The sequence below is a fragment of the Notolepis coatsorum genome, assembly GCF_963971535.1.
Source record: "Notolepis coatsorum genome assembly, chromosome: 7".
Classification (NCBI taxonomy): Eukaryota; Metazoa; Chordata; class Actinopteri; order Aulopiformes; family Paralepididae; genus Notolepis; species Notolepis coatsorum.
In genome coordinates this window covers 73567494-73592132 of record NC_140171.1, presented here as the reverse complement: position 1 = coordinate 73592132, position 24639 = coordinate 73567494, and the positions used below count along the sequence as shown (strand labels likewise).

General features: G+C 41.7%; 1 protein-coding gene across 1 annotated transcript in view; it reads left to right on the top strand.

The window, feature by feature from the left end:
- The window catches only part of tapt1b (transmembrane anterior posterior transformation 1b), a gene marked incomplete at its 5' end in the record, with an annotated part of 134893 nt that overhangs the window by 66225 nt on the left and 44029 nt on the right, over positions 1–24639 (top strand). The window contains 5 exons of the mRNA XM_084318731.1: positions 4572–4707; positions 5411–5508; positions 5908–5977; positions 6156–6236; positions 19426–19535. Of these exons, the coding sequence (XP_084174857.1) occupies positions 4572–4707; positions 5411–5508; positions 5908–5977; positions 6156–6236; positions 19426–19535 (495 nt within the window). The remainder of the gene's footprint in view (positions 1–4571; positions 4708–5410; positions 5509–5907; positions 5978–6155; positions 6237–19425; positions 19536–24639) is intronic.

The following is a 24639-nucleotide window of genomic DNA, read 5'->3' as shown; positions in this document are numbered from 1 at the left end:
GAGTTGCGCTTATATGGCGAAGAACACTTAAATAGGTCAAGAGCGTAAGTCCATGAGCATATTACGATGGGTATAATTAATACCACCTGTAGCATAAGAATTATATAAGGCACACTTGTAGGTCAGCTGGAGATACTAAGGGGGTTCCCTCCGGTTGTAAGCCAGCAGGGGAGAGGAATTGTCGGGAGCAAAAGTCTGGATCAACGAGGAATAAAGAGACTCCAGGTACAGGAGACGGTGCAATAATCCCTTGGTCCTTAGACAAAGCAACAGCTATACTCCGGTATGCATTGCAGCATGGATGAAAGCTAGCCAGCCTCTGGGTCCTAGAGGCGGGCTCGACGGTGCTCCTCACAGGGTAGATCCCACACAGCAGTGGGGTAGACGGTTCTCTGCTCCAGCAGCCACAGTACCAAAGCAATATAATCCAGCCGGAAAAGGCTCTGCATTCGTCGGTGTAGGTTATCCAGTGTACATATCCACACGGTTCTCGTCTAGGACTCCTCGGATGGCGGCACAAGGTTAGGCCGCCCAGCCTGGATAAGTACACTAGCTCGGTACGACGAACCGGTGGTAATGCTGGTCACTGTAGAACGGTAGCCGCACGATACACTATACATAATAGACTATTACTTTATAATAGAATAAGTCGAACTCGACGATACAGCGTTAAACTCTGACACTTTAGCTATCAATTCGCACGCGGTTCTCAAGGCTCTATTTAGGGGCAAAAAGGGCCCACTTCACAGCACGTTGTATCGTGGTGAAGGCTTCAACTTGTTGGGTTAATTAACTGCTGTATCCACCTGCGACGTATTTATACGTAAGGTGAATAATCTAGTGCCAACCTCAGTTCTGTCTCGTATTACTGCGCAAACCTGGGCATGTTGAGACATGTCTTAGCGGTGGCTTTGAACTAGACATTGGGGGTATGGCCGTTGGCGCCTAGGGGGTCGCTGTCCAATAGGAGAACGAATATTATGGTCTGGCCTGTACCTAGGTAAAGGGATATTCCGTGTATATGTACAACGAATATACAAGGGATATCAGACGATATACAAATATTATACAATATATCTCAAGTAATAAATATATATATTCGGTTTAATCTGACCCTTTGTAACATAACTCGAGAACCGAGGCACGGATTTGGTCAAGTGAGGTGCCGTTCGAACGGCAACAAATAGATCTTTCGAACGGTAATTTATATGTTCAGCGGAAGATGTAGCCCTGAGCCGCTAGGCGCTCGCAAAGTGCCGTGACTTTCACGCAAGGGCAAAACGGCACGTATGTGCCAGTGCACGCTATGAGGTTAATGGAAAAATGCTATTTATTGCTGCCACTCTTTACCTGTGTTGGACTTTGTGATGTGTTCTATATGCAGACCACTGCTCAGTGTCTTCATATGGTGAACACAGCTGACCCTGCTTCTCTGAGGTTCATTATGAAGTGTAAAGCTTTGACTCACCACTGTTATACTCTGTAGGATGGCTGCTCTGGCCACCTGTAGGCTCATACACTGAGTTAGACTCACTCTCCGTAGGATGGCCTGCTCTGGCCACCTGTAGGCTCATACATTGGTACACCTTTATATATATAAGGCAATTCTTGGCCTGCTCCTTTCTTATCCAAGTGTCTTTATCACACAGAAAAGTGCTGAACAGTACTCAGGACCTTTCTACGCATTCTGTCCCATATGCCTGTACTGAAATTGGAAAACCGTATTTATGTGTTCTGCACCATCTGCGTTGCAGATTACCAAATTAATTGGGTTAAAAAAAAAATTTCGTTATGCCAATTCCCTTCCTGGTTGTTGCGCGCATTGCCCCACTGTCTGCCTGGGGAGGGTGTAGAACTACCACATGCCTCCTCCGATACATGTGGAGTCGCCAGCCGCTTCTTTTCACCTGACAGCAAGGAGTTTCACTGGGGGAATGTAACACGTGCAGAGGTTCATGCTATTTCCCCCAGATCCCCTCCCTGCTGAACAGGCGCCCCGAGCGACCAGTAGGAGTCACAGTTTACAACGACCAGGACACACAGCCCACCGGCTCCCACCTGCTAACACTGCCAATTGTGTTAGTATGACTGACCAAGCCGGAGGTACCGCTAGGGATGGGTACTGAATTCGGTACTTTTAAAGGTACCTACCGAAACACGTCGGTACTACAGAGTATCAATTCACGTGAGATCCAACGGTGGCAATTTTCGGTTATTTATTTATTTAGTTTACCGCAAAAACTAAACCACACGTTAAGCGGTTCAGCTTTTGCAAACCAAGCGTTGGCACTTTGTGTGTGTGCGCGCGAGTGTGAGAGTGAAAGTGAGAGAGAGCGAGAGAGAGCGTGTGTGCGAGCAAGCATGAGAGTAAGTTACTTTACTAAGTGTAGTAAGATGACGGAGGCCCTCTAACATACGCTACACCATAGATATATTATAATAAACAACATAGTTATGCGTTACGGTTACACTGCCCCAGAGCCTTCTAAAAAGATTCATTATAGTCATTATAGCCGGGTGAGAGACAACCAAACTTGTCTGCCTCTGATTCGCAGACTGGGTGGGGGAATGTGATTGGACCAAAGCAGAGTTCAGTTGACAGACAGTGGAGCAGTCGACATGCAGAGTGACAGAGACACTGCTCCTGCAGTTGAGGTTGCATGTTGGCGCTGTCTCACAGATAATACATATGAAAAGAATAATTTGATATGTGTGTGACTGACTGTGTATTATATATATGTTCTAAATAAATAATAACTTTATTTGTATTGCACCTTTCATACAGTGGATTGCAGTTCAAAGTGCTTTACATCATAAGATGTAAATAATAATAAAGTAATAATAATACATTATTTATTTATTAAATATTAAGTTTGGATTTTTTTTACAACTGAGGTAGGTAGATTACATTTTTAGAGACTAAAGTACCGAAAAAAGGTAGCGTTGGGTACCGGTATCGGTTCAAATGTGAACGGTACCCATCCCTATGTACCACTGACAGCTGAATTCGATCCCAGAATATCTGCGGTGGTAGGCGAGTGCTTAGTCCACTGCGCTACCCAGCCGCACTCATTAATTGTGATTTTAAATCCAAAATTAACGATTTAAGAGGCAGATTCCTTAGGATGTCAATTAGGGCTGGGCGATATGACGATATTATATAAATATCGGGTACAGTTCATTAACGATACACTTTTTCAACGTATCGTGGATATCGTGATGTTTTGCCCAAGAGGATTGTGTCGCGTCAATCTGTCCACACGTTACTCGTTCATATCTCAGCCCGTGCTGAGATATGCCCATTCCGCGGTCTGTTAATAAAGTTTTCAATCAGACAGATGTATGGAAAGGCTTTTATTATAACATTCGTTGTAGTAAAATCATTATGCCTCATTTAGTCATCCTGTAGAGCACTGGTCTCCTACTCGACGGCCGCGGGGAGCTAACGTTAGTAGCTTTGTTGACGTTGTTCAGCACACAGGACATTCAGGAAGTCAGGAAGCTTGCCGATTGGTGCTAAGAACAGCAGGGCGGGTGCAAGCGCTGTGACGTAATTGGCAGACTCGACTGTCAATCAAAATTATTATGTTTCCGTCAGAATGAATGAGTGAAGACTTTGTTAAAGGGTTGCAGAATGGGTACAATACAGTACAGGAGGATGAAGACCAGAAAAAGACTTTCGACTTTTTTACATAAGGGTCCTCCATTTTCAATTCATCAAAACATTTAGAGACATACATATATACAGTAGTTTCATAAAAATGCTAAAATGCTATTTATTGATTGATTGATTTAAAACGTTATTAACATATTGCAGAATGGGTACAGTACAGCTCAATACATACAATTGTTAAGGGGATGCAGACCAGAGAAAGACTTTAGTCTTGTTTACATCAGGGTCCCCCATTTTCAATTAATCATATTTCATATCTAAATCATATAATATCTCATTGCTAAATATATGCAATATATAATCTAATAATCTAAATCTAATATATAATATAAAAATGCTAAATGCATGGGTATTTTATTTTGTCTTTAATGTTAGCTTGCAAAATCAAATACTGTCTTGGTAAGCCTCATAATGAATTGTTTGGGGTAAAAAAGAAAAACATCGTGATGTGTATCGTGTATCGCCGAAAGGTCAGAAAATATCGTGATATCATATTTAGGCCATATCGCCCAGCCCTAAATGTTTCCCTATGCTTGTTTTTTAATTTTCTTTAACTTTGTCTCCTTTTGAGTTGTCTGTCTGTAACTGTGTTTTTACGTATGCTGCTGCCTGTCTTGGCCAGGTCTCCCTTAGAAAATAAATTCTTAATCACAGTGGTACTTTCCTGATTGCATGAAGGTTAAATAAAATGAAAGCTTGAGAGATCCAGCATCCTTTCTTTAGATTTCTGACATGGATTTGACAAGGGACTCCTGGGTTTATGCTTTTAGTATTACAGATAAATACATCATACTGATCCTCGAGCCAGGTATACTGCATTCCTTTTCCTAATGGAAACGCACAGTTATACTAATTCATCTTTTTGGTTTTTCGTCTCTTGCTCTCCCCCTCTCACCAGGTGGCAGACCGTCTGTTCTCATCGTTCGGCCAGGACATCCTGGATGCCTTGTACTGGACAGCCACAGAGCCCAAAGAGAAGAAGAGAGCCCATATAGGAGTCATCCCTCACTTCCTTATGGCTGTGCTCTATGTCTGTATCCTCTGTGTGTGTGTGTGTGTGTGTGTGTGTGTGTGTGACAAAATTGCTGGGAACTTGAGATACCGGTAATCCAACAAGCGAGCTAGCTGGCTGCTGTCATTGCAAACGGCTAATGCTAGCGGACAAGGCTAGTGTATTTCCAGGAACAAAAGCATTCATTCTGAAATTGACATCACTAGTGTTGTTGTCCTGAGTGCTTCTCTCTTGGTTCCCCTCTATAGTCAAAGTGTTATTATCCTGAGCGCTTCCTCTCATTTCTTTATAGTAGGATGCTCGATATTGGCTTTTTTACCTATACCGATATTATCCAACTCTTAATTTCCGATACCGATATCAACCGATACTGATATATGCAGGGTTTCCCCCCGCAAAAAAATGAATAATTTCAGGTAATTAACATTACATATCTCTTGTTGTGGAATTAACATAACATTATGCATACTTTTGACAATAAATAAAATCAGAATTTGTTCTTACTTGCTTGCCTGGGCAAATAAAGGTTATAGATTTTTTTTTCTTTTTTTGAAAAACCGATACCGATATTTTCCCATATCACATTTTAATGCCAATATCGGCCAATGATATCGGTAGGCCCATAATATCGGACATCCCTACTTTATAGTCATAGTGTTGTTGTCCTGAGTGCTTCCTCTCATTTCTTTAGTCATAGTGTTATTATCCTGAGTGCTTCCTCTCAGTTCTCCATGCCATCCTCATCATGGTCCAGGCCACCACACTCAACGTAGCCTTCAACTCACACAACAAGTCCCTGCTCACCATCATGATGTCCAACAACGTGAGTAACAGACACACACATGACTCATACACACCAACAAATTAATTTACTTAACGGTTATAATAAGGGCAACACTGTTATTACAGCAGCTTCAAAACTTGCCCTGTGTTTAAAAATGTCATAAAAGCCTCCATAGCCTGTAGGAAAACCTTTAAAACAAGCCCCAGCTTGGGGCCCTGGGTTGTCCGTTCCACTATTCCCCCCACTTCTATACCCCTACACACACACACACACACACACACACACACACACACACACACACACACACACACACACACACACACGGCTGCTATGCAGGTCTGGAAACATAAATGTGGCCGTTTTCAAGTTAGGAAATTGCATAAAAACGTATTATTGTTCATAAGTGTAAGTGTTCATGATGTGTTTTTTTCTTTGTAGTTTGTGGAGATCAAAGGGAGTGTGTTTAAGAAGTTTGAAAAGAACAACCTGTTTCAGATGTCAAACAGCGGTGAGTGGAGCGACAGATCATCAGATTGTAATGGGAAATCAGTGTTCCTCTCTGACATTTTTTTAACCTGACATTTGAACTTGGAGAATTAGCAGAAGCTAAATGATAGAATTCTAGTCTGGCAACATGGTGTTCAAAAGTAGGTTAATCCTGGATTGATTTGTTTTGTCTTCCGTAGACATAAAAGAGAGGTTTACCAACTACATTCTCCTGCTCATCGTTTGTCTACGAAACATGGAACAGTTCTCATGGAACCCTGGTAACTATTCATTCTCTCTAGTGGAACCCTGGTATTGATGGTAACTACTAATTTTATCTAGTAGAACCCTGGTATTAATAGTAACTACTAATTATATCTAGTAGAACCCTGGTATTGATAGTAACTACTAATTGTATCTAGTAGAACCCTGGTATTAATAGTAACTACCCCTTTTTCTCTAGTGGAACCCTGGTATTAATAGTAACTACTCATTCTCTAGTGGAACCCTGGTATTATTAGTAACTACTCATTCTCTAGTCGTGGGACCCTGGTATTAACCTTTTAAGCCCGGAGCCCTATTTTCTGAAAATCCGCCTAAAATACATAAGTAAATGGAATATTGCTCCACTTCTACAAGGTCCATTTGCATGTTCTTGGTATTGTAGGATAATAATAGTATTCAAATAGGAATAGAGTCAAATGACTTGCTCACTCAGAGGGTCCAGATAATAAGGTTTATTAACCAGATCAAATCAAATCATAACAACAATAGAGAATATGGCTGGAGATCTTACCTAAACAGACCAGCTCCGTCAGTCAGGTAAAAAGATCTCGTTCCCCAGTTGGGGGAGCAGTTAAGTACCAGGTGAACAATGGGGGGAGTGGGGGAAGGGGAGGGGAGGAAGGGGGCGTAGTTCATACATATATTCCACAGTTGGGTCCTTTTCTCTTTTATAATGTGGCTGGGACAAGTATTCTCAGATGTATGACTGGAATAGGTAAGGTCAGCATAACATGAGATAATAAATGAGATAAAATAGTAAAATTATAAACTTGTTGTGACCTATTTTGGTCATAGGGTCAATAAATGAAAAGAAATATAAAATAGTAAACACATGAGATACACAATTTAAAGGAATGAATAAATGAGATAATTTGGTGAAATATAAAATAAACAAAGTAAATATAAAATGAATGTAATATAAAATACACAATTAAAGATAAAATTAGTTATTATTTGAATGTCAGTATTTATACAGTGTGGGTTAAGATCTATGTGTATTTTTAGGGTTGTGAATATCGCCCCTTTTACTTTTTACTTGATGGCAACACCTTTTACTTTAGTATATACACTGTCATCTGGCTATGACCATCAGGTCAATGGTAAAATATAAAAGCATTTAAAGGTTGGCAAACAGATATAAACGTGAATGAAAGAAATGAAAAGAAATATAAAATGAATTAAAATAGTAAACAATGAGATAAAATGGTAAAATATACATCATTTAAAGGTTGGATAAAGAAATGAAAAGAAATATAAAATGAATTAGAATAGTAAACAATGAGATAAAACGGTAAAACATGAATGGAATAGGACTTAATGCAAATATGACCATCAGCTCAGTGAATGACACAATTTACAGGAATGTTAAAGAGAAATATAAAATGAATTAAAATAGTAAACAATGAGATAAAACGGTAAAATATACATCATTTAAAGGTTGGATAAAGAAATGAAAAGAAATATAAAATGAATTAGAATAGTAAACAATGAGATAAAACGGTAAAAACATGAATGGAATAGGACTTAATGCAAATATGACCATCAGCTCAGTGAATGACACAATTTACAGGAATGTTAAAGAGAAATATAAAATGAATTAAAATAGTAAACAATGAGATAAAACGGTAAAATATACATCATTTAAAGGTTGGATAAAGAAATGAAAAGAAATATAAAATGAATTAGAATAGTAAACAATGAGATAAAACGGTAAAAACATGAATGGAATAGGACTTAATGCAAATATGACCATCAGCTCAGTGAATGACACAATTTACAGGAATGTTAAAGAGAAATATAAAATGAATTAAAATAGTAAACATTAGAGGTTCTGCATTGTGGATTCTAGTGCGTATCTGTGGAAGTATGGTGCAAGGGGGTTGGTGGGTTCGTTTTGCGTTTCTTCTCTCATGGTCGTGGCGATCATCATGGTTATTGGGGGGGGTTGGCTTGTGCAGAGTACTTTTGTGATGTATCCAACTCCGAATTTTATAGTATGCACACACATTACTAGGATAACAAATATTATTATTGCATACATAATGTACCGAACTACCACTGCTCCTATTGTACCAAGTTTCTCGGTCATCCAATCGGACATGGTATACGTTGGCGGGATGTGTGCGGCTCTGGAGATGTTGTGCAGGTGTTCAATGATGCTTGGTATAGTCATGTTGTCGTTTGCAGGTATGTAGACACAGCATTCTTGACCGATTAGTTTACATGTTCCTCCAGTACTAGATAGCAGGAAGTCCAGTGCTGCTCTGTTCTGCAATGTCATCAATCTGATTGATGTCAGTTCGTTGCTGACGAGTGACAGTCCTTCAGCATCTGTGTTGGCTAAGTCTTCTATCAGTGTGGATAGGTCTGCGATTTGATCTAGGGCTGACATCACACCATAGGAGGGGATTAGTGCTCTGAAAAAGTCGCATGTCTTGCAGGCCCGGTCATGTGTGTGGAAGTGATTTGCGTGGCGTGTCTTTCTAGTCAGTGGGTGTTGTGGTAGGGTCGGTGTCACTCTCATGGCTGGCACTAAATATCCTAATGCACATGTGCCTTTCCATCCGGGTGGAAGGGACGGGTAAGCTTGTGCGCCACATATCCAGTAGGTCCCAGGCGGTGCTGGTGTTGTCGTTCGTTGGGTGGTGGGGGTTTCTTTGGTTGTGGGTTTCAGTGGTGTCTTTACAGGGTGGATGTTGTCCCAGGGTGGTGTTAATCTTTGTTGGCGGATGGGGTAGATATTGTCTCTGGTCCGGGGGGATATCGTTCTTCGTTTGCGGGTCGCCTGGGGCACTTCACAATGTTCCAACACCCCGACATTCTTTCCCCAACCCTTTTGAGATACACATTCTGTAAACTTCACTGGGGTAATAGAAACTGGTATTCCATTTGTATCATGACTTTGTCGAATCTTCATGTTTGATTTTGTGCAGCTTTCAGCTGTCCCTGTGGACTTGTTTAGAGAGGCTTTGTGGCATTCTGTTAGTGGGAGGCCCATTAACGGAAAACCATCTTCGGTAGAATGGGGTATTAAGCCGCATACATAGCAATTTGATTGGTTAGCAAAATGTGCGACTGCTTGGCTTAGCTTTAAATATAGGTTGTTGCGGTGACTGTTAACATATCTTTTGGTGCGTTCAACTGCTTTCCCCTTACCGCCCTTAAACCCATTGATCCATGATTGAGGTTCGTCCAGTGTCGCCCACACAATGCATCCCGCTATGCCACATGCGATGATTAAGCAGTTCCAGTTGGTGGTCATTTTTCCTATTGTTATTGGTCTCATGGTAGATTTGCCCTTTTGCAGTGGGATGCGTGGATCCAGGATGCTTTTCCGTCGCACTTTACTGCCGTGTCCGTTACTAGCAGCACCTGAAATGGACCAGACCATCTGGGGTTTAGTTTACTTTTTCTTTTGAACACCATTATATATACATAGTCACCTGGGTTCAATCCATGACATGGTGTTGTTGGTGGTTGTGGTTGTGCCTGCCTCACTAAGGGGTGGAGCCTCTTCATCTGGGCACACAAAGCTTTGTAATAGTTAATAGCAATTTCGTCTGCTAGCAATAACTGGACTTGTGATAACGGGGGAAGCATTGTGGTTGGTGTCGACATTGGACGTCCAAATAATATCTCGTGAGGTGACAATCCTGTTCCTCTGTTTGGCATTGATCTCATTTGCATTAATACTAAGGGGAGGGCGTCGGGCCATTTAAGGCCTGTCTCTGTACATGTCTTAGCTAGACGGTTCTTGATGGTTGAGTTTTGTCTTTCTACCACCTGCACTTTCAGGGTGGTAGGGTGTGTGCAGGTGTATTTTCATGCCTAATGCGGTAGATAAGTTGTTTATCAGTTGTGCCGTAAAGTGCGTACCTCTGTCTGAATTTATGGAGTGTGGACACCCGAATCTTGGAATTATTTCTCTGACTAATACCTTAGCTACTGCTTGAGCGTCGTTGCGTCTGCATGGGAAGACTTCGACCCATTTAGAGAACATATCTACTAAGACTAGCGCGTACTGGTATCCCATGCTTTTTTCTAATTGGATGAAATCCATTTGGATGTTAACAAATGGTCCCCAAGGTGGTGGGTGGGCGCCACGTCTAGTCTTTATAGCTTTACCTATATTGTGTTGATTGCATACAACACATCTTGAGCAGTATTGGTGAGCTAAACTGGTGATACCTGGCGCGTGCCACTGTGAAGTGATACTGCCCACCATTGCGAATTTTGACACGTGGCTAAGTCCATGTGCTAATCTTACTAACAGGGGGAGGAGTTGTTTTGGAGCTACAACTCTACCGTCAGCATGTTTCCACATGCCGTCTGGCATTTTGGAACAACCTGCTGACGTCCATACTGGCCACTCAGATGTCGCCTCTGCCTGTAATGAAACGACATGATCAAAAGTGGGAGTATTATCATTGGCGATTGTGATAGCCATTTGTTTTACCAACAGGGAGGGGACGGTCGCTGCCCTTTTGGCACAGTGATCCGCTCTGGCGTTTCCCTTTGCAACCAGAGAAGGAGAAGAAGAATGTGCAACACATTTTACAACAGCCAATAGCTTAGGAAGTAAACACGCCTCTAGTAGGTTAGTGACTAATACAGCATGTTTGATGGGAATGCCTGATGTCTTAATGAACCCTCTGTGTTTCCATATTAATCCCACATTGTGCACTACATTGAACGCATAACTTGAGTCGGTGAAAATTGTAGCAGACTTACCCCTGGCCAACACGCACGCTCTCGTCAAAGCGAAGATCTCCGCTGCCTGTGCTGAACAATTATTAGGTAGTTTTGCACTTTCAATCATCACATGGTCATCAACAACAGCGTATCCAGCATTCAAATCACATCCATTAGTGTGTCTTGACGCGCTACCGTCAACATAATATACTAGATCACTGTTAACTAGTGGTGTTTGTTGTAAGTCGGCTCTGGGTGAGGTGACAGCTGAGATTGTATCAATACAGTTATGTGACATTTCGTTATCCTCATATAGGGGAACAAAATTTGCTGGGTTTATTGGCGGTGCACGTTTTATGGTCAAGTTTGGGTTTGCCAATAGGATCGCTGTGTATGTAGTGTGTCTGGATGCTGATAAGTGTTGTGTAGCTGCGTTTTGTAAAATAATACACACAGAATGTGGGACGTAGACTGTTACTGGATGTTCTAGAGTAATGTTGGCGCTTCTCGATACGCAGAACGCGGCTGCAGCAACTGACCGTAGACACGGAGCATACCCCAAGGCTACACTATCAAGTCTTTGTGAATAGTATGCTATTGGTCTCATCTTGTCGCAATTTCTCTGGGCTAGGATCCCTGTCGCATAGCCTTTTCTTTCTGCGGCAAAAAGTGAGAATTCCATACTGTAGTCTGGCATGCCAAGGCCGGGCGCTGTGGTTAAAGCTTCTTTCATTGCTTGGAACGCAAGTTGTAGTGTCGGAGTCCATGCGATCTGTTTGGGTTGGTCAGATAACGTTAGTGCACGAAGAGGCTGGTCTAATGCGGCGTAGTTGAACACGTGTTGGCGACAAAAATTAGCTGCTCCCAAAAATGATAGCATTTCTGTCTTTGATTTTGGATTGGGGCAGTTTTGCAGAGCTTGTACTCGGGTGTGGGATATTACCCGTTTCGAACCGTCGAGTGTGTGTCCCAGGTATTTTACTCTGGTTTTGCAAAACTGTAGTTTTGGCAATGACGCTTTGTGTCCTTTGTTTGCAAGGGCAGTCAATAGTATGACAGAGTCTGTGTGGCATGCTGCTTCACTTGGGGATGACAACAATAGGTCATCTATGAACATTAACAGTGTACTTCCGCCGGGGAACTGTATATCTTTTAGGTCGTGGTGCAAAGCTTGACTATACAATGTTCCTGATTCTGTGTATCCTTGTGGTGCTCTCGTCCACGTCAGTTGTTTACCATTAAATTCGAAAGCGAAAAGATATTGTGAGTCGGCATGGATTGGGAAACTAAAATATGCACTGGATAAATCCACTACTGTGTAATGTGTTGTTGTTGTGGGGATTAATGCCATTACTGTAGATGAATCAGAAACCAATGGGGTGATGGGGATCACGCATTGATTTATGGCTCTCAAGTCTTGTATAAATCGCCAATCACGTTTGTTAGCCTTTATAATGGGACAAATTGGTGTGTTGCAAGGACTTTCGCAGTGTTTTAAAATGCCTTGTGATAGCAGTGATTCTATTACTGGTGTTATTCCATCGATGGCTTCCTGTTTCAGCGGATACTGCTCAAGTTTGGGAGGGGTACAATCAACAGTTTCAGTGTGACTCTGTGGGGGACTGCAGATGTCATTAGCCCGACTTCAGTGGAGTGTGATGCCCACAGTTTATGGGGTACCTTAGACAATGAAGTTTCAGGAAGGAAAACAGCGTGTGGGGGCTCTGGTATGCATATCAATGGCCCTTCAATCATGAATGGGGGTGTGGCTATTATGTATCCATCTTTCAATCTAGTTAAATTCCACCCATTTTTCATCTTAACAGTGTGGGAGGTAGCTGTTCTTTTGTCTGTCTGTAGTCTCTTCATCATGGGGGACAAGTCCTGTTCTCCTTCCGCCGTGTCGAATGCGATTGCTATGTGTGGGGTATAATCAGAGTCATGAATTGCCACTCTTTGAACTTCTGATAAGATTACTGTGGCTGCAATGCCCTCATGGGAGATGTATATTTCTGAGAATGCTGGAAACAGTGTGGTCTTACCAATGGATGATTTTACCTTTTCTATATATACTTTTGGTACGTCTGTATCCCATTTGGACGCTGTTACGTGGTGTTCGGCCAGGAACTTCATCTGTAAACACCTCGCGTTCACTCCTGTGTCGGCTTCTGTTATTTCTTTCAATGCTGTGGAAACAAACTCATTGATAGGATCATTATTTAATTTCCATCTGTATTCTATCACATTTCCCACTCGTTGTGACATCATCTGTTGCATTTCAATTCTTTCTCCCTTCTCTGGTAGCTGTAAAAAGACTCCATCTTGTGAGCAGTAAATGTTAGCGTTCATTTTACAAAGCAAATCTCGTCCAAAAAGGTTAACTGCTGCTTTAGATGTTAATTACAAAGAGTGTTCAGTTGAAAAAGAATCGCTAGTTGATTCTATTTTAACTGGTATAGACAAAGGGATTGTCTGTGGGACACCGCTTATCCCGACTGTTAATACAGACTGTCCAGACAAGGGTAATGCCATTGTGCTCTCATCAATTGATGATTGTGTGGCTCCGGTGTCTATCATGAAAGTAACTTCTTTGTTATTTATCATTAAGTTAATTTTGGGTTCCTCTTCGGGATTTGCTGTTAATATTTGCATAACATTCTCCAGACAGATCTTTTTTTCCTGTTGGCACCTCTATGCGACATTCGTCGCCTCGTCTCCTTTGAACGGATCCGCCATAGTGTAATCTGCATATGGTGGGGCGCTAGGATGGGGTTTGTGGGGCCTGCGTGAGTCTCTTTGCATATATTCCCCTTTGTTCCCATTGTTTCTATTCTCCTTTGGACAATAGAACGCCACATGGCCCTTTTGTTGGCAAATATGACATGTTACATGGGGACACTCCTGTATTCGGTGTCCTGGTTGATTGCAGTGGTAACATGTTTGTACCCCGTTCCTCTGTGGAGGCCCGTTTCGCGTGTTCCCACCCCCACCCCTTTGGTTGTTTCCCTGGGGGTAATAATTTCTAGCTGGATAGCAGTGTATTGTTTCCTCTTTTACCACCTCTGGTCGAGATACAAAGACTCCGATGTCTTTGATGACACGTTTCTTGTCGTGATGCTGTCGTTCTATATTGATGGCTGCGTTCTTAACGTTTGTAATAGGAGAGCTCTCCCAATCTAACTGGACGGCTTTCAAATGTTTTCCAACGTGTGGTAGGAGGCCGTTAACGAAATAGGATACCTGGATTGCGAGTCCCTCGTCTGCCGTTAATCCGCTGTTCGCGGCCCAAGCCGCTTTGAATTTACTGTAAAACGCATCGACTGTTTCAGACTCGTTTTGAACGCAAGCTGTGATATTTGACATGCATGCATTTCGCCTTGCCAAACCTTGTACCGCGGCTGTTATCGCAGTAATACACTGTTCTCTAGTGTTGTTTTCACTCCAGGCATCACTGCTTGGAATAGCCATTTGCGTTGAGACGCTGTGATATTTATTTCCTAGACATCCCAACATTAGCTGTTTCATGTCCCTAGGGGTCGGGCTATAGCAATGGCATATTAAATCCAATTGTTCGATAAAACCCATTGGGTCTCGGGTTTGGGAAATTGTTCAACGAGTCCTTTTAATTCTGTCGGTGACCATGGTCGGTAAACTGTAGCGTTTACATTTTCGCCTAGTGGGACAATCCTCATAGGATATGTGCTGGTCAGTTTCTCGGATCTAGTGACCATTTGTGATGGTTCCGGAGGCGTTTTAACCTTTTCTATTTTATTCGCTGGTGGTGACGGCGGTTGCACTGTTGGTGAACTGTCCTGTGTTCTAGCAGGTCTATTGTTCCTTGATGGTCCTGCTTCTACATTTTCTCTTTCGTCTGGGTTCCTATCTAAAACCACATGTGCGTCTCTGTTAAACGTCACTCTTGTGGATATGTCATCGTCTGAATCGTCTTCTACCACGCTTGCGGTCAGGCTTGGATATAGGCCTTTAACATTTTTGATATTGGGCCTTGTGTTACTTTCTCTGTCTTTTCCGTTGTCAAGCGTTTTAGTTTGAGACTGCGTTATAATACTTTTTTCCGCCTCTTCTTTTAAACGTGTCATATTTCTCAAATCAATTTCACATTGCCACAAAACCAATGCATGTTCGATACGACTTTGTTTTCTCACGGTAAACGATCTGGCACGTTCACGGAAACTTTCGCGTACGCCTCTAAGTTTCCCGTTATGAAAACACCCTAGGACTGGCCAGTTGTTTTTTGTCCATTTTGACCACAATCCCAAATATTTTACAGCTATAGGTCCATATTTTGTTAGCATGAAGTCGCACGGAGAGTTGCCGGTAACGTCATTTTTGCTTAGTGAACGCCCCATGATACCAGCTATATGCCCCGCGTTGCCCTCGATGTAACGTCCCTGATATGATCAGACTGGTAAACAGTGAGGAGGAAAGAGAGAGAGAGAAATAGACAGACAGAGATAGACAGACAAAAAAACTAGAACATATGCCCTATTTTTAGTTATAACTAAATAATTGTATATAAGGTGGAGACCAGACACTCAATCTTATATATTTGGTATCTTAATTATAACTTATTTTATATACTTGGTATCTTAATTATAGCTTATTAACTGTAGCAATCTATATTGTTCTAGAGAACCAATTTAGGTATTCATTCAAGTCAAAGTTAATTTTTCAGGTCTGATTCTAAGATATATGTATTTCAGTTGTATACTGCTATACCTAATTTAGATGTTGAATCCTTATACATATTATTCCAATTACTTTATGTATCGTTATCACTATGTAATTTATAGCGCCGTTATCATTACCTATCGTGAAACCGGAAGTGGAACCAAAACTACAATTCCCAACCGGAAATCACTACCGGAAATCACTTTCCTGGCTTCCTTGTATAACGTATAACGTATAACGTTAACTCAATGCTTTGCGATATCAGCCGGTTCGTTCTTAACTCAATAAACACCTCAGCGGGTTATAATACTGTGCACACACAAACAAGACTCAAACAGACAAACAAACGAAAATACATAAAAGTTAACGTGTGTATATACCTGGTCTGTATTGGATCGCTGTTCGTTTAATCGCCCAGCACCCTGCTGCGATAAGGCATTTATACCCTTGATATACACTATACACCGTTATTAAAGCATAACGACCGAATCCTGAACTTCGAAATTTAATAGCGATATATTAGATTATATATACCTTTTAATCATAGTCTCGGTCCCTTCAACCAGCGATTAATGTCCCGTTAAATGTACATTTACGTACTGTCGAGGCACCGCCGGTTTCCTTCCCGCTCTCTGTATGATTAATTGATTAATTCAATCCAAATATATCGTTTTCAGGAATGGAAGAGGTTGTGAGCTTATTTTAAGGTTGTATCTATGAATATATATCGTTACTCTGTTAAATCTAATTAGATTATAACAGCTTCTCGGTCCTAGCGTCCCGCCTCTTTGCCACAAGAATCATAGAATAGTTTCTAAGAGAGTCGCGTTTTCCAATGATATCACTCTAATAAGCTCACGTATCTTCTTTTGTTGACAACCTTACTGTGTGCCTTAGCTTTTGGTCGGCTCCGACTCGACCAGGAATAGCACTTCAACCTATAGCAAATCCTACCAGAACCTCCTGATATAGGACCGGAGTACACGCGTTTCCCCCGTAACGAATCCCAATACAGCCCAGATATTCAACACACTTTATTCTATTGTCCAGCCATAGTCTCGAATATTAAAACACACAGTAAATGCTCACCTTGTGCAGAGAGAAGTGGGGATCACACCAATGTGTTCCAGATACCGGCCGGCCTAAACTAATCTTTTTCTCTCTACACCTGAGAACAGATCAGTCTGCACAAAATTCGAAATTCGCGACGCCAAATTGTAGGATAATAATAGTATTCAAATAGGAATAGAGTCAAATGACTTGCTCACTCAGAGGGTCCAGATAATAAGGTTTATTAACCAGATCAAATCAAATCATAACAACAATAGAGAATATGGCTGGAGATCTTACCTAAACAGACCAGCTCCGTCAGTCAGGTAAAAAGATCTCGTTCCCCAGTTGGGGGAGCAGTTAAGTACCAGGTGAACAATGGGGGGAGTGGGGGAAGGGGAGGGGAGGAAGGGGGCGTAGTTCATACATATATTCCACAGTATCTAGGGACATCTATGGACCTCAGTGAATGTATTCCCAGTGTCTATTACTAGGCTTGCTTAAATTGTGATTAAACAAAGGAGAATATTACAAAGGAGAATATATTATGATTTTTCTTTGCATCTTTGACGGTGAATAACACCATGCTAAAAATGACCAGACATGAAAAACTGCCACTGATCTCGTTCAGTACCTTCTTGAGATCACGTGTACAAAAGATCTAAGGAAATTAATAAAGGGAAGATGATTAAACAGAAGGTTTTGTAGATACAGTACTGAATTCTCCCATCCGGACCAATGCAATTTGAAATATTAATATAGAAGAGCAGGCTTATAAATAGGGATGGTATCGTTAGGATTTTATCGATACTACTACCGGTACTCTTATCGATACTGCTTAACGGTTCGGTACTAACCATAATGAAAACCAGTGAAATCTCTCGGTGGGGAGATGCGCTTTTATTGTTCTTAGTTTGCCCCGCCTCCTACTCTTAAGCCCCCCACTGTCTACTGGTGGAGGCCTACAAGTGCGAGGCCTTATTTCTAATTAAGGAATGTCTCATAAGTTATTATTAAACCTTTGAGGACCCATAGTTATGAGGAGATGGAGCACTCCCAGAGTTTTGAATGGAGAAATTCGTAACGCTAAAGATGGTGGCAACAACAAAACTACAACAAAACAACCATATTCAGAGAAAATTATTTAATGTGATCTAATTTATGTTGAGTAAAAATTTGTATCTACTGCCTTTTGAGGTGAAATGTGATTTTTAAAGATGTTTCAATTAATAACTATCTCTGCAGTAAGTGGTCACCATGGCTAAAACCACTGGATGGCGCATGTGTAGAAGGGGTCAAGTCTTGTTAATCTTATTAGTTGGCAACTGGCGTTATGAAGATGGTGGCGGAGTGAGCAGACTTCTCTTGAGAGAGACTTTGTTATACCCTTATCACGCATGGCTAATTTAGGATTTGTCACAGCAAGATTTCCTCATTGTTCTTTTATTCTAAATGTAAGCTAAACGTAGCTAAGTTGATGACAACTCTTGACTTTCACTCTGGAATTTATACAACCTTGTCACACCACACCACTGCAAGACAGGCTACTGCCTCCCACTCAGAATCCCATTTGATTTGTAACAGCTGTTACATGGTACCTCACTTGCTAACATCCTTTATGTTGCTCGGTTTGCTGGACTGGACTCAACGCATGTCTCATACTTTGTTTTGCTGCACAGCATATCTGTTATTGAATTCAAATAATTTGTATATTAAATAAGTGCTGTCAATAGATTTAAAAAAATTAACTAATTAATCTCACAATTTTCTGTAATTAATCTAGATTAAAAATCACATTTTTCTATTTAAGACGAAGCTTGTAACAGATATTTACTTGAGTAAAATCATGGAATTAATGTAAAATCAACACAAAGAAAGTATATTTAGATTCAAAGACTATTTTAATAGCTTTCTTTGAATAGTTTCTCTCCTGTGAAATACAAATGTTCAACAAAACCATCAACATTGACTCAGCTAGACCGCTTTCTTATATTATATTGAAAAATGTCACTCCATAGATTAGTAAATCATTTAAATTAATCTCCAGAGTTAAAGCATTCATTTTGACAGCCCTAATATTAATATAAATAAAATAAAATGTAATCTTTTTTTCCGCCTGATTTTCTATGCTTTTCTCCCCATCCCAATTTAGTCGTTATGCCAATTCCCCCCCTCCCCTACCTGGTTGTTGTGCGCATGTTCCCCCTACTGGTCGGTACAAGGGAACCCTGAAGTCTACCACATGCTTCCTCCGACACAGGCGGAGACAGCCAGTGGCTCTCTTCTCACCTGGCAGCGAGGACTCTCATTGGTGAAGTGTAACGCGTGGGAGGTCACGCTGCCTTCACCACTTCCTGCCTTTCGCTGAGCAGGGGCCCAGACCTGACCTGTAGGCGTCGCTGTCCACAACGCCAGATTCCCACCCACGACTTCCCTCCCGCTAACTCAGCCAAACGAGTTAGTATGACGATCGGCCCAAGCCGCAGGCAATGCTCACTCCGGGAGTCGAGACCGCAGCCTCTTGCATTGGTGACGAGCGCAATCTCCGCTACGCCACCCGACCGCATTAATATAATGTTTACATTACATCTTACTGTAATCTTTATACCGCCTGTGTCAAGGTGGCCCAATCTATCCTGCTTGTTTCCCCCCTGCACTGAGTCTTGACTGTGGCTTAAATAAGCACTTGTAATCTCAATCAAGTGATTACCAATGATATAGCTGATCAATTCCCCATATCTTTGATCACAGACCACATGTGGGTGCTTTTCCCCGATGTCGTCATGGTGATAGCCTCCGAGGTCACCGTGGACATCGTCAAGCACGCATTCATCACCAAATTCAACGACATCAATGCCGACGTGAGTGTCATCACATGCTTTCAGAGAGCTGTGTGTGTGTGTGTGTGTGTGTGTGCAGCTGGGCAGGTTTATGTAATGGGGGGAACATGACCCTCTATCACTGTCTTTGAGGAGGAACCTCCTCAATGTGGTCTTGTTTTATGCCTTTGAATCACATTCCGTTTCATGGTTCTTACCTGTTCTACTGACCTACATTAAGCTTTTCTGTCTTATCAACAAATGCACACAAACCACACAAAGGGGAGGTGGCAGGCCCAACGCAATGTCCCACACGTTAACACATGAAACTTATTAACAATGGTTCATGCAAGGTGCCAACCTGCTCGTCAGGAGCAGTCAGGGGTTAGTGTCTTGATCAAGGGCACTTCAACACGCTGCCAGGAAGAGCCGGATAAACCTTCCGATTACCAGACCACTCTACCTCCTGAGCCACTGTTGCCCCATAACAATGGTTCATGACACATAATAACACATTATGAATGGTTCAGACCATAGGCGTCGGGTAATGAAGGCTAGGGTAGGCTAAGCCTACCCAAATGTTATGCTGGGAATTTTTACATGTATATATAATATATGTGCGCAGGCTGCAGCGCAGTATTACCGGTATATAGGCTATATTATTGTGTGTTGTGCTGCAGCCCACTGGTGACAATTAAGCAAGGGCCGGCCAAGGTGTCAATGGGTAGGTGACAACTTTTAATATTCCATGTACAGGCAATAACCAATCACGCCTCAAACGTTTTTGTAAACATCCGCATTCGAATGTTCGCCCGCCAGTTTTTTCTTTGTAGCTAACACCAGGGCAGCACCGCAGCGCGCAAAACGCAAAATGGATATACGTTCTTTATTCAAGGCAAAAGATCATAAAAGTAATTCAGAAGCTACCAGCAGCAGCACTAGCGATTAGGGCTGTCGCGGTATGACATTTTCTCACCGTGGTTGTGTGTGTGGCACTTCTATTAAAAAAAAAAAAAAAAAAAAAAAAACTTTTTTTACCTGTATATATATTTTTTATCATTAACACTTTCAGTGGCGCCAGAGTTTTAAATGATGCCTATGTGTCTAATCTGCCCGTCGCTTATCAAAGAATCATTTTCCAGTCAGTGCTGTCAAGGCAGATTGGTTTTTTATCGCTTCATTTCGGTTTTAGAGCATTTTGAAAAGCACCCGTTTTGAGGTAAAAAAAACAGCCCATTCTGGGCCATTCTGTGATAATCGTCTTTTACTGGAATATTCCAGAACGTTGATATTTGTCTGCCTATTTATGAATCGTTTTCAAATAAACGCTAGATGATCAATATTATACTGTCATGTACAGAGGTCTATTGACCATACAAGATAGTAATCTGGGCAGGTGTTACATGAGCAAAAAACAACCCCCTCAGTAGAAAAATGCTTCTTAAACAGTCCCGGGTAGGCAGATAGTAAACAGAGACGTTTTCAAATGGCAAATCAGATTTATTATGTGTGGGGCTTCCAACCCACGGCCTTTTCCCAAAGGGAAAAGGGGATGTTGTCAGTGGGGATTTCAACCCAGATCACACAAAGGGAAAAAGGTAATAGAGGACAAACCAGACATATAAATAAAGTGGCAATGGCATACAGCCTACCAACAAATACATATATACATACAGTTCCACGTGAAGGGAACACTAGCAAAAGGGCAGCAAGGTATCACTCCACACTCAGTGGAAATAGGCACAACGGCCAACAAGAGGATACTCACTCAGGTAGAGAAGTGGAAATAGGCACCTAGGCCAACAATATATATATATGAACACAACAGTGGTTTAACAATGGCAACCTCACTCTTAGTCACCAGCAATTGACAGAATGAGGCGCCGAGATGTGTGTGTGCTGTCAGGTATTTGGCTACCCATCCCTCTTGAGCTGATTGCCAATCAGCTGTCATCCATTAGCAATCAGCACTCTTCAGTAGGGATGGGCAGCACCTGACAGGGAGAGAAGAGACAGCATTAGCTCTCATGTTCACACACACACACATCATATACAAAACAACACATTAAATATACTAAGACTGATGTTCAGAAGGTGTCATAAATACAGTAACAATGGTAATGACCAACCCACGTACCCAAGGTACGTCACATATACGTACACGCACGCCCCATTCGAGCCGCGCGCTGATAATAGCCGTGTTCATTTCCTCATGGATTTTACAGTGAAACCGATAGAGGACATTTCACAAAACGGCTTATATCTTCATCAAAATGAGTCTGATTATCCTAACACTGATAACATAGATTCCTTACCTGACATCAGATGGTATCCAACTGGTATATTCCAATTCCTGATCACCATTCGAAAAAATTGATAAGTGTATAGATCTAACGTGTATACAGTAGAACTCATGATCCGCGGCGCTCAGAGGATCCATAATGAACTCTAGTAACCCCGGCTGCATCAGTGGACTGGAAAATGTGGAGTACAGGATTTTTTTCCCCATCCATTTTCATTGAGTCCATTCCAAAATCCCTTATGTCATCTGGGAGACGATAGGGGCCGCTTTTTTCCACATCTGATCGCCGGCGGCTCTCGGGTAGACTAGGGTAGGCTCGCGTGATGCAATATGATTTCAGATCGCTAAAAAAAGAAAAATTCCGAGAAATCTCGTGAGTGGCTTTCAACGTAACTATTATAAATCTGAGAAAACTCGTGAGTGGCATAGAAAGTGTTAAGACATGCAAGTTTACCCACGATCGTGATTAGAAAAAGAATTATAAGGTCGCAGGAGTCCCGAAACGATTTTAAACATGTTTGATAATCTATCCATTTGTCCCTCAACATTCAGAAATGTGATAAAAGTAGATTGGGGGGGGGGGGGGGGGGGGGGGGGGGGGGGGCGGTGCGGGCGCCCTCGTGGTGCATACCATAGTGCCTCGCACACCTACGCGGCCGTCCCGGGTTCGCTTCCCGCTCCCGGGGGATAATTTGTCGCTCTCTTCCCCACTCTTCTCCCGTTCACCCTCTCCTCTGTCGGTCATGTCTGACCAGAAAAAGCCAAAAAAGTGCTAAAAGAAATCTAAAAAAAAAAAAAGTAGATTAGGGTGTTGCCTGCTCCTTTAACACTTTGGTTGCCACTTGTTAACATGGTAAAACATGGTTGAATGCCACCACCCACTTCAATGATAGCGTTGTGAACGCATAATCTCTGTCTTAAATTATGGCTATGTGTCTAATCTGCCCGTCGCTTATCAATGACTTGTTTGCAGTCAACATTGTCGAAACGGATTGTTTTTTAATCTGTTCATTTCCGTTTTATAGCATTTTGAAAAGCCCTCGTTTTCTTAAGTTTCAGGAAAATATATAGATTCCGTGATAAACGGCATTTACTGGAATATTCTGGAATACACAACGTTGTCATTTTTCGGCCTATTTATTAATAGTTTTCAAATAAACGCTAGATTAGTATATGTGTACTTATGCACGCTAGAGAAGCGATCTGAAAAATATATTCTCATTTCCTGATAAGCGCGCGCGCGCACACACACACACACACACACACACACACACACATGGGGCACACGCTGATATATAGGTCAAAACAGATCCGATTACCCCAAGTCTGGTAAAATAAATTGCTTACCTCAGATCAGATGTTCTCCAAAAAGATTATTCCAATTCCTGATCGCCATTCCAAATATCGATCGCGTTTATTGATTCAGCGTTGGGCACTGTAAATATGTATTCCACGTTGTTTTGTGGCTCAGCGATCACTTCGGTCTCTTCAGATAGCTTGACGGAAAAGTAAAATGAGGAGGTTGGACCCCCCCCCCCCCCCCATCAGTCTAATCCAATGAGGTGCAGTACTATCCGGAGAGACGATAGGGGGCGGTATTTTCCCAATGGAGCTCAGAGAGAGTCTGCAGCACTAGCGTGAGGCTCGATTGATGAAATATGAATTCAAATCGCTAATAAAAAAAATACGACAAACAAACACTATATAGTGTTGGTGGCATTCAACAGTCGGCATGAACTAACGACAAAACGCGTCCGTGGCACTCAAAGTGTTAAGAGTGATGCGTTGTGGGATATATACTGTAGGTCTACGCAAGTAGCGAATAGTCAGTCACACATCCCTTCTCCAACTTAAAACTAACGTTATTTGAGCAAACATTTGTTATTATAACACTATTTTAACGTTAGTGAATTTGAATGCACATACATAGCTACCGTAGTTAAATATCACAACTTGTGTCATTGTTCATCATTGGGGGAAACTAGCCAATTAGCTAACGTTATAGATAGCGAACGTTAACTAACGTTTGCAAACAAAGCTAATGTTATCCAGTTGACATTACAGATCATAATAGCTATGATAACGTTAACGAAGTGAGTAGGGATTAGGGAAACGTTGATGTAGTCAGAGTGTAGCGGGAACGGTAGAGAGGCAGCACTTAATTTACGTGTAACGTTAGTCAATAACAATATCACAACTTGTGGGGAAAACTAGCTAACGTTATAGATAGCGAACGTTAACTAACGTTTACATACAAAGCTAACGTTATCCAGTTGACATTACAGATCATAATAGCTATGATAACGTTAACTAACGTTAACGAAGTGAGAGTAGGGAAAACGTTAATGTAGTCCCGAGTGTAGCAGGGACGGTAGAGAGAGGCAGCACTTAATTTGCGAGTAACGTTAGTCAATAATATTAAGAATAGAGAGCTGCAAACGGAAATTAATCCCCAGTCCTTGAGAGAACGGTTTTCTGGTCTACTGTCACCACCTTACAGAGGAAATTACCCCGAAGTCTGGTTAGTTATATGTAATGTAGTTAGTAATGTAATGTAGTTATAACAAGCAAGTTACATGACCGGCCCTTTGGCCCGGGAGTGTTAGGAGAACGCTCCCCTGTACTCTACTATGGTTCAGATTAATACAGGAAAAGGTATACATTGGGGGCTCGAGTCCGGGATATGAAAATAAATCCTGATTTCATCTGAGTTGTAAACTGTATGGAAACGTGAAGTTAGCTCATGCTACTGGAAAACGGACGCACGAGGCAATCGTCATTAAATGAACAGTTAAAAATGATGACAACCCATTTTTTTTTTTTTCTTTTTTTTTTAAACCGCGG